The sequence below is a fragment of the Phaenicophaeus curvirostris genome, chromosome 22 (assembly GCF_032191515.1).
Source record: "Phaenicophaeus curvirostris isolate KB17595 chromosome 22, BPBGC_Pcur_1.0, whole genome shotgun sequence".
In the NCBI taxonomy this organism is placed as follows: domain Eukaryota; kingdom Metazoa; phylum Chordata; class Aves; order Cuculiformes; family Cuculidae; genus Phaenicophaeus; species Phaenicophaeus curvirostris.
Window position 1 is genome coordinate 934,318 of NC_091413.1, and position 10,972 is coordinate 945,289.

At 53.6% G+C, this 10,972-nt stretch overlaps 1 protein-coding gene across 3 annotated transcripts in view; it reads right to left on the reverse strand.

The window, feature by feature from the left end:
* Positions 1-9,393, reverse strand: part of TP73 (tumor protein p73) — a 28,664-nt gene extending 19,271 nt beyond the window's left edge. For 2 of the 3 annotated variants that reach the window (XM_069874606.1, XM_069874610.1), the window contains exons 1-3: positions 6,655-6,788; positions 4,785-4,880; positions 3,903-4,026 (exon numbers count right to left, since the gene is read on the reverse strand). In XM_069874606.1, coding sequence (XP_069730707.1) covers positions 3,903-4,026; positions 4,785-4,880; positions 6,655-6,665 — 231 coding nt within the window. In that variant the 5' untranslated portion in view covers positions 6,666-6,788. Of the gene's footprint in view, positions 1-3,902; positions 4,027-4,784; positions 4,881-6,654; positions 6,789-9,329 lie in introns of those variants that run through there. The other variant, XM_069874608.1, reaches the window with a different exon arrangement.
* Positions 9,394-10,972: the final 1,579 nt, after the last annotated feature.

A 10,972-nucleotide genomic window follows, 5' to 3' on the forward strand; every position in this document is an offset into this window, starting at 1 on the left:
CTTTTCCTTCTCAATGCTCTATGAACAGTCCTGCCGAGGACAAACCACCCCCAGTCACAGTCCCAGGCTTCTCCTGGAGGAAATGTTGTGGGAAACTTCAGCAAAATAGGTGTTAAAATTGCACATGGAAACCAAGGGAAAAGGGATTTCTGCTTGGCAGGACCGGTCTGCAGCCCAGATAATCCCCAGGCATCGCAACGGAGCTGATCTGCTCTCCTGGAACAACAGAAGGGACACTGGGAATGGGCTGCACACATGCCCTGCGCCTGGCCGCGTGCGGTTTTAGGAATGAATGAATGAAGAGTAAATTCTCTTCGCTTGAGGAGCAAACAAGGCGATCTTCAGCACTGCCCTTGCACCCCTAGCAGGCTCCCATGGGTCCTCATCTGCTGAAATAGGAAATAACCAGGAAGCTTTTTGCCTCCTGGTGATATCTGCTGCTCAGAGCTATGAACTCAAGAGCTGCAGGGTGGGCTGGGATGAGGCAGCCCCTGGAAGCAGCCAGAAAAACTCTGCAAAAATCATCCTTGCATGATTTTGTGAGTTTGTGGTGCTCGGAGCCAGGAACGGGAGCAGCTGAAGTCTGAATGGGCATGGAAATCGGGACAGACCCACTGAGAAGAGCATCCCAACCTCTGCACAGGAGAGAGCTTTCCCTTGGGGAAAATGGCAACCTCTCCACACACGAAGGAGATACAAGACCCAGAGCAATGCCTCTGCGAGCTGGGATCCCCTACCAGCACAAAACAATCATCTGGAGCACCAAGGCTTTAGAAATCCACCAGCAGAGATACCCAAAGTGAGGAGCAGGGGGAAAAATGACCTATCTGGTTTAAAAACTAGACTGAATTTTGGAAATGTTCCCTTAAAAGACAAATTGAAGGCATGAGTGTTTGTGTGTGTTGACAGACCCAACACAGTGCTCTGTAAATATACACACATATGTGTGTTTATCCACACACACGGATAAATATTCAAGCAGCTGCAGCAGCGACCTCCCAAGTAACAGCGCTACAGCCCAAAATGAACTCAATACGAATTAGCTTTATACCACCACACGCAAGACAAAAATGATGAATGAAGTAATTTCTGGTTGGGAAGAGCAGCACCGCACCTTTCTATCCCGAACAGCATCTCTGCCTGTACCTCACCTCTCGGAATGCCAGAGCACAGACACAAACGCCTTTTGACTCAAAAAAGCAACCTGAAAATGTTGAAATGTATCACCTGCAAGTGCAGGGACCGTTCCATCCGCCCTGCCCTCCCAGAGAGTTTAAATTAGGGAAGGAAAGCCTGCGTGGGGCCGTGGGTATGTGCAGTGCGCTCAGCTATGGAGGTTCCCAGTGGATGGCAAACGGGTGCCGGAGCCTCTCAGAGGGATGCTCTAGTGAACAGCCCTCCCGTCTGCATATCCGCGGGTGAGGGAGCCTGCAGCCCTTTGTACCAAAGGTTTGGAGTGCACCTTGGGCTCTGAAGAAGTGGGTAAAGCCAGAGAGGAATGGCGAGTGATCCACCAAGGCTGCAGCATCGCCTGCTTACACAGGGCATGGCTCATGGATGGGGCAGAGCAGCTGCAGCTCCTCGGTGCAGCCTCAGGACGAGGTAAGGCTCATGCCATCCTGAGCCCTTGGCACAACCCAGGCAGCAGCGGGCACGGAGGCTCAGGAAGCAGAGCCGGAGCACGCACCCAGCTCCTGCCACAGTGACAGAGGATGGTTTGACATAAAAGCAGCAAGGCAAAACCCGTTAATAACAAGTAGCACCTACCGTGGTATAATGCTGCATCGGGTCACTAATGTACAGCATTTTAGTCTTCTCGGGAGTCACGGAGCGCTGGGAAGCGTCCCGCTACAGGAGTCATGGGGTCAGGGTGGCGGCGAGGATGGCCAAGGTAGGAAGGCAGAAGGGATGCGGGAGCAGGGCTGGGGCGGGCAGCATCAGGGATGCTGCACTGGCCACCCGTGTGCCGCCGTGTGTTGGCTTTTTTGCTTTTTTCATCTCCCTTAGTTCTGTCAACTAGCTGCATCCAACAACAAAACGGGGCCCACCCCCTTCTGTCCCTCATGACTATTCATTAAAGCCCAGGGCAGGCCCCAGCTTGCCCAGTGATGGACTGGGCGATACCAACCATTCCCACCGCAGGGAGAGCGGGGGTCCAGCTCCGTCATCAACCCCGGACAAATTCCACGCTGGAAAGCTGCTTGGCCAGCAGGCTTTACGAGCAGACCGCAGCGGCTGCACTTGCATTGACCAAATGATGCTGGTGACTCTGAGATAGCTCCATGTCTTAGAGATGTGGAGTTCTACCTGCCTAGATGGATGGATAGATAAGGATAGACGGATATGTAGATGGATAGGTATCGATAGATGGCTGGGCAGGTATCTAGATGGGTAGTTCTGAATAGATGGATATCTAGATGGACAGATAGGGATAAGTGGATATATAGATGGATAGATATAGATAGATGGCTAGAGAGATATCTAGATGGACAGATACAGACAGATGGATAGACAGATATCTAGACCAACCAGGCAGATTTCCATCCAACTCAAGGCAGGTTTCTCCTGGTGTTTTCTACATCCAGACTCCACCACAGAAGGCTACAAACTGGAGCAAATAAGCAGGTCAGAGACTGGTGTGGTGTGGAAGGTGGAACCACCTCCCAGTGTGTGGACCCACACACGAGTAGGTCAGCAGCAGTGTTGTACGTAAAGCCTAAAGCGCTGCACAAACTACCAGTCCTGAAGTTGTTGCCTCTAAGCAGAAAGGGTGGCTGAGGAATTGTTCACATCATTAATTACTGCAGCTCCTCCCAGAGGACCCTGGAAAGAGTATTTAGGAGCAATGCAGCACACGTGTCTGGAAGGTAGGTTATAGAATCATTGAATCAAAGAGTGGTTTGTGTTGGAAGGGACCAGCAGGGAGAGCTGTCCACGGCTCACTGGGAGCTCAGCAGCGTATGATAAATATTTACTAGGGGCTTGCTACCCCAAGCAAGGGCCAGGGATGCACATGGCCACTGGGCTCAGGATCCTGGAGGCACTGGCAGCACCCCAGGCTGTACCGGCTCGGCTTCGGTTACAGCAGGACCAGCAAGAAAGGTGACAGCAAGCTCAGCGAGGGGGTGCTCCCCAATTAGCACTGATCCCTCTGCCAGGCTCCTGCTCGCTGCAGACAAAGGCCGGGGAAGGGAGGGAAAGCAAGGGAAAAGCGAGGGAAAGAGGAGCTGGGGGAGGGGATGCAAGCTGGTGAGGAGGGAAACAGTGGCTTTCTGGAGGGAGATGCTGTGAACGAGGAGGGAAACGGCAGCTTTCTGGAGGGAGATGCTGCCAGCAGCCGGAGCTGCTTCAGTATTAGTGCTCCCAGGAGGTCACCCTGCTCAGAGATCTGAACATGCACTGGCGACCCAGACACCTCACATGCCCACTACGCTCACCAAACCCTTTGCTTTAGACAGAGGGGCACCAGTTTCTTGGAGGGAAGGGCAACGGCACAGAGCTTCAGGCACTGTGGCAGGAGCAGAGCTGGGTGCAGTGAGCATGATGTGCCCCTCCAGCAGCTCTGCCTCGCCAGCAGCTTACAGAAGCTTTTACTACACAGCACGTTTGCACCAGCATGAGCTGTACTCTCCTCCGGCCAAGGAACTTGAGCTCTGCCATCGTTACAGTGCATGTAGCAATATTATCTACCCATAAATAGCCACTATTTTACAGAACACTGCACCACCCGACACAACCATCACTTACAGGTTCTCAGACCCTGCACGATGACACACCTGTAGGCTGTGTCCAGTTTACGAATCGGCAATCATCCCACTTCGTACCCCAGAGCCCCCAGCCCACCAGGGAAAGCAGGTTTGTACATGATGCAGCTCCTGTTTGTGCAGTCTGAGCACACTCACCATGACCGAGTCGTTCATGCTTCTCATCTGGAAGATGTCCATCGTGACCTCTGTGCGGTCGGAGACCTCATTGCTGCTGGTGTGGTTGGATGGAGGGAGGTCGAAGTAGGTGCTGTCTGGTTCCCTGTGGAAAAGGTGATGGCAAACAGTCAGATCCAGCACAGCCAGTACCACCACCCAGCAACCTGAAATTCTCTTGAACCTCATTGCCTTCTCAACTTCTCCCTCCATCATCTGCTTTTATTTTTACATGGCAGAGCAGGTTTTGCTTGGGGAAACTGCTGCCTGTTGGGTAAAGAAAGCAGAGATGGGATATTCTTCATCTACCCATAGCTGTCACCTCGGAATGTCTTTAAGTGAGAGGTTACCCAGCAAGAAAGAAGATGAAATGAAGCACAGACCTTCTGCCTTGCTTGAGCAGAGTGTGAGGCCCAAAGGCCAGAAGGCTTACAAAAGTCCTGGCATGGATGAAAGGTGTTTAATTTTATAAAATACCCATTTGAAGTGGGCAGCCACTGAGCCGAGTGAGTGGAGACTGATGGGTACGAGCACATCAAAAAAGCTGGTAGCTGCACCAGAAACAGCATCCAGTACCTGGAAACAAGGTCTGTGGGTCTCTGCTTTCAGCGCATGTGCGCTCCACGGCCTATGACTTGCCTGCTGTCTCTGGGCAAAGGTGTTTGGCAAATGAAATGGTCTGAGCAGAGAGATCAGAGTCTAGGAGTGGAACTCTCAGTGTGGAAATAGAATATGTGAAAACTGGAGGATGCAAAAGAAACCTGTCACCCTTTGGGCCATGGTAATGAGATGTGCCAACACGGATTAGAGAGCAAAGGGCCACTTCTGCCTCAGAATACATCTCAGTGATCAACCACCACTTACAGCGTGCTCCAGAGGTGCTCAAATGTCGCGCCTTCATCAGCTGGAGTTGACTGGGACATCTTCACGGAGGGGGAGTCTGACAGAGGGTAAAACACTCTAAAGGCAAAGAGAAACAGCAAGGTTAGCACTGCCAGAGTGCAGTGGGGTGCTGGGATGTCGGCCCATTTCTGCCAAGCACTGCTCCTGTGACTCAAGGCTCCCAGTTACGAAGTTTACAGCTCCGGCGTGGTTACAAACAGCTCCCTCGGCCCTGGGGAGGCTTCGCACAACTGTTCTGAGTAATCACTTTGACCAGCTTCATTCAGCAAAGGGCTCAGACTCTCCAGTTAGACACAGCAATAACAAACTCTTGAGTATCGGTGCTCTGAATCAAACTGAAACTCCAACCTATGGCAAAAAAAAGGTCTTGCAGCAAGATCAGATCTGAGGGCACCCTTGCTGCAGCCCTGGTTGCACTGTGAGGTGCCTGCTCTGCTCTGGGGTAGGAAATCCTCCCCTGCTAACCTCGGGAGCACAGGAGAGAGATTTGTGTCTTTGAACTGCAGCAGTGCCACAGAGTCAGGTCATGGGCAGTGTGGCCCTCTGGCTGGTACATGAAATCTCCTGGGCTGCCACTGGCTCCCAGCAAGGCATACCCAGGAATTGGGATTGCAGAGCTCTGAGTGCTGGCAGGGGCTGAGGCAGCACCCGCAGCCAGTGACCACTTAACTTCAAAAGAAATCTGCCTATTTCACTGTAGCCCTTCAGCCCTGGTTTATCCATTTCAGGCAGCTTTTATCCCAGGAGCATCACTTGTCCACAAGCTACCGTTTTTCTTGGGAAGCTCCCATTGCAGATACCCACAGATCCATAAAGGCAGAATGACCGGTAAGACACCCGCACGTGTGGAGCGAGTTTACAGCAAAGCCATGATCCCATGATCCTAAATCTGACTTGTTCGGACATGGAAATGACCTGCCCACTTCCAAGCCGCTTGCAATCATCCCAGAATGGTATGTTATGCCCCCCAAGTGACGCAGGGCAGGAGCGGAGCCTCTGCTTTGCCAAGAGGGAAGTGTCGCTGGGAGAAAGCGCTCCGCTCACCCAGGGCGGCACGTGGGGAACGCGCGGGAAAGCTTATCCTTCAGCACAAGCCTTCTGAATGCTGCTGCACAGGCATAACCAGAGTCATCCTCAATCCAGCCTGTTCCTTTTGCCCTTGGACAATGTTTCTTGGCCTCTTCCAAGGCAGCCGGCAGCGCGTCGTCTCTCCCTGTGTGCCCAGCAGCGAGCGCGGCACATGTCACGGAGCCATCTTGAGCCTACGCCACCTTCCTCTACTGGCAGCCCTGCCATATCATCCTCCTCTTCCTCCCTTTCCCACTCCCTGAAAGCAGCGGGACTGCTGCCCTGCCCTGGCTGACACGGCACCGCCTGCCTGCTCCTCGTCCCCATGCCAGTGTGAGCCTCTCAGTTCAAGGTGGTGCCGCCATCTAATAGTGAAAGCCTGCAAGCTTCCTGTTCCTCGGGCTTGAGCTGCGGAGCGAGGGCAGCCGCTTTCTAACTGAGTGGTGCTGGGGTCTCCCAGAGCCCTCCGAGTCAGCTGGGGACAGGGTGGATGCAGGAATGGGAGCTAAATCGAAACCAGGGCGGCGTCCCCCGCCGGCTGCATCTGTGAGTCAAGGCAGACACGGATGCTCCTCCAGGAGGGTTCGCACAGCAGATGAAGGCTCCTTCCCTGCGGTCCCATCGCAGAACAGCGAGCAAGTGAGAGTTTGGTGTCCTCCCATCCCTCCTCGCCCCACGTGTGACACACAGAGAAACAGAAAGACCTACATGGCAGCTTTGAGGAAAGGAAAGAGCTGAGGCAGGCGACTTCTGGTGGCCTTACCCTTCTTCCATGCTGCTTTCCCTGGCCCAGGGCAGCGGCAGCTTCAGGAAGGAGCCAGGCCTTTCCCTTCAGTGGAGAAAGTACCTCTGCGCCGCCCCGGCTGTGTGGTCAGGATGGGTGACACCAGCTCTGACCACGTGGCTGCACTCGTTTTTTGCAAGAAAAAAAATCTGAATATTTTAAGGGCGTTTTGGAAATTCCCTTTCTCTTTCAAAGCACAATTGATGCTCACAAAGCCAAGCCAGTATCTTCTCGCATCCGAGCTCTAAATTCCATAGTTCGAAGAGACACTCGGGCTGTTGGCATTGTGAAGGCACCTGCTGCAGTGATCGTGGCACATTGTGGGAAGGCATCCCTGCAGCTACAGTGACAGCCTGGCAGCTGAGATGATACAGAACCACTAAAGACTTTGCTAATGGTGTTCCCTGAGGTTGGCAGTGGTGCCAATGACAGAGCCATTCGCTCTAAAACGGGCGCCCTTTAGAGTCCCATGATGCAATGAACGCTGGAGGCATTCACGCTCAGGGAGGTCAGGAGGGTGCTCTGATGGTCCAGCAGAAGGAAAAAACATCCCATCAGAAGCAGCAGGTGCCCTGTGGCACAGCTAAATTAAAGGCAAACTAGGAACAGCCTTAAAGACTAATTCCAAATTGCTGGAGACAGCTTGGATGTGATTACCTTCTCCACACCTTTAGGCTATGTAAGCAGAACCAGGAGACAACTAACCTGGAGATAAATACAGCAGCAGGGGCAAAGCTGGAGATCAGCCACAGCCAGGCTCAGCTTCTCCACTACTTCCAGTCCCCTGAATCCATTTGGAAGCTATTTCACCTCTGCCATGGATGGGTCAGCTCCCTGATGTCACCCGCACCCCAGCACCAAAGGGGAGACCTGAGGTAACACCTCTAACTGCAGCCAGAAAGAGTTCTCTGGTCACCTTCCCCACCTCAGGGGGATTTAACACCTCCGGAGACCCAGAGCTGCTTATTAAACCAAGGATCTCTTTGCCTAGGCAAGGGATCCCCCATCCCTGCTGCGATGGGGATGCTCGGCGTGGCTGGCACAGGGGCTGCTGTCTCCTCAGGGAGCCTGTGGCAGGATAAACACCGGATTCATAGCAGGCTCTTAGAGGAAGAAAGAGCGAAACATGCACACCAGGGGCGTTGGTGGTGGGCGCCAAGGGTGCTGGCAGGGTTTCCCTGTTTTCACTTGGGAAAGCCACTCTCCCTGTGCTTACTGGAGCAGGCTCTGCAATCGCTGGATTGCTGCTTCCCTCTGTTGCTAGTGAGTGCATTGCAGGGAAACTGCACAGGAGAAAAGGAGACCAGGAGTAGCGAGACGAAGACTACCAAGAGGCACTCCAGCACCTCGGCTTGTGCTGGGGCTCAGCTCAGCTCTGAGGTGGGAGCTGCCACCTCCCTGGGACTGTGGGAGAGCACTGGGTCGCTCTGGCCACCGGTTCCACCTGCACCTTCTCTGTGAACTGCCACTGATGTGATTTCCAAAGGATTAGCATGGAAGCACTCCTCAGGATTTTCCCCACAGCTGTCACTGGCTGTGTCCGAGAAGCCAAGTCAGCCCCAGCGCACCTCAAGTCATTTCTCCCTCAGCTCCAGGAACACAAGGAGGATGAAAATCATGCACCAAACTCCACCACAGCCATCCCAGGACAGGAGAACAGCTCTCCTTGCGAAGAGTGATGCCTGGCAGCTGAGTTCCTGCACTGCCTGGAAGGAGCACCTTTGATCTCACCATTAACTTTAAGCCTCAATTTCAGGCACTGAGAAAAATCTGTTTCTATTTTATCTGGCAGTAACACATCTGCCACGATCCCACCACTCTAACATCCCAGAATGAATCGTGACAGCATTTTGCATCCACCTTAATGGAAGATAAATGCACAAAACCTATTTAATAGGGCTATTCCTAATTCCTTCTTTAGGAATTAGCTCATCCTGAGGGAGGAAGACTTTCCAACTCTCGCACTAAGCCACTGTGCATTGCTTGATAGCTTGAGAACCTTCCCTGTGCAATGAGAACCATCAGGTTCATTCAGCCCACAGCGAAGAGTTTTGTTTGCAAAATGTTGATGGATCCCAAGGTGCCAACACTACCCTGTGCTATTTATAATTTTTTCCCAGGTTATTAAATTCACACCTGCAAAATGAGTCTTCTAAAAGCAACCAAGAGAGCTTTCCTGCAGCCTGAATCTCAGGAGCCCTCCTCGGGGTCCAGAAGCTTATAAACAATTTTCTTTCCTAGGAGCGGGCAGGCTCAATAGCAATCCCCTCTGATGGAGAGAGTCCTCGAGAGGAAACTTGTGACGGAGCAGGAGGCTGAACCAGCCGGCTCTCCCTTCCTCCCCGGCAGCCGAGCGTCAGCCCTGCCTCGGGACCAGCACCAACCTCAGCATCCTGCGGCTACCCAGCCCCACCGCTTGCTTTTCCCATTCAAAACTAGGTAGGTTTGTCTTCCACGAGTGCATTGGCTCTGTATCTAAGGCGCTTGGGAGCAAACTTTCCAAGGCACTTCAAAATTGTGTAGCTACTCTACAAAGCAAAGTGGCCACAAGCCATCTCCCAGCTGCGTTATCGAGCCCTGGAGAGAGGGTCGGCTGAGAAACTCACACACACAAATAGCAAGGGGTTCCCCTTTGTCATCTTTTTTCCTCCTACCTGCTCTGGCTGCCCAAGCGTTTCAAGTTCCCCCGGAGGTCTCCCGCGGCCTGGGATTGAGGATCTAAGTTATTTACTGCCCTACAATCAAATAGCGTCCCGGTCGCCTAGGCAATGACATTGGAGCTGCTGAAAGCTATGTGAAAAGTGAGGCAAAGGCTTGCGCGCTCCTTCCTGGACTAGGAGGCAGTTGCAAGGGGGTGGGGAATGCTCAGCCAAGCGTGCGGGGGATTTAAGCTGGTCACCAGTGCCAAAGGGAGTGCGGGGCAAGCTGGCTGAGGGGCTGTGGCATCAGCACCTGGGGTTTAATCACAATGGAGCAGGGAAGGAACTCGGTAGAGTTTGAAGGAGGTTGTTTCCCTCACCAGGCTCCATTGGTTTTGTACTTGTGTTGGTCAAAATGACCAGCTCCTCTCTTCTGGGTTGTCCAAGTGACAGGGGACAGGACGAGAGGGAATGGCCTCAAGCTCTGCCAGGGGAGGTTTAGGCTGAACATTAGGAAAAAATTTTTCTTGGAAAGGGTCATTGGTCCCTGGCAGAGGCTGCCCAGGGAGGGGGTTGATTCACCTTCCCTGGAGGGGTTTAAGGGCCGGGTGGCCGAGGTGCTGAGGGACATGGGTTAGTGTTTGATAGGAATGGTTGGACTTGATGATCCAGTGGGTCTTTTCCAACCTGATGATTCTATGCTTCTATGGGGCAGCCTGCATTTCACGCCCTGCTTGTCCCATGGGAAAAATGGTTTGCTGGCGAACAGAAGTATTTACCTGACCCTAAACACATTGGAGTCACTGTGAGAAGTTTTGGGGGCCTAAATGCTAAATCCGTGATGAAAACGAGACTCAAACGTTTGCTCTGATTCCTTGGACAAGGAGGTGGGATGGAGCTGGGCTGCTGACGGTATGGGGCTCGCTGCCCACCCGCAAACACAGGAGGACCAGCTGGCAGGACAGCACGAGCAAAGGGAATGGAGGCTTCCTCAGCTTTTGTGCTTAGGGCCTGAAGGATCGGAGGGTTTCCAGGGCAGACATAGAATTTTCGAGTCACAGAATGGCTTGGTTTGGAAGGGACCTTAATATCTCATCCAAATCTCCCTCTTTTAGCTGAAAACCATTCTCCCTCGTCCTTTCCCTGCACTCCCTGTTCAGGGAAACACCCTCCAGCTTTCCTGGAGCCCCTTTTCTGTACTGGAAGCTGCTCTAAGCTCTCCCCAGAGCCGCCTTTTCTCCGGGCTCAGCCTGTCCTCGGTCCCTGCCGTTGGCTCCTCTGCTCCCTGGCTGCAGGAAGCTGTTTCCCAAGGGAACCGGTACCCTGGGAGGGGTTATCCAGGCAGACGACTCCCGATCCTCGGCTCTTTCCCCTCCCAAACCTTCCTTTATCGCTGAATTCGAACCCGATCAGCATCGTGTTCAGGCGGTGCAGTTCGCGGCCCCCTGGCCGAGCTGGGGCACCTCACCGGCTGCCCCAGGGCCTGTCCCGAGCTGTCCCGCCGGCCTTCCCGGCGCTGTCAGCAATTAGCCGGGAGCGCTAATGAGCCGGAGCGCGCGGGACGCTGCCCGCGGAACAGCGACCAATCAGCGGGAGCGCTGGAAGGACGGGACGGGAGGAGGGGGGCAGGCGGGGAGGCGGTGGCAGGAGGCGGGGAG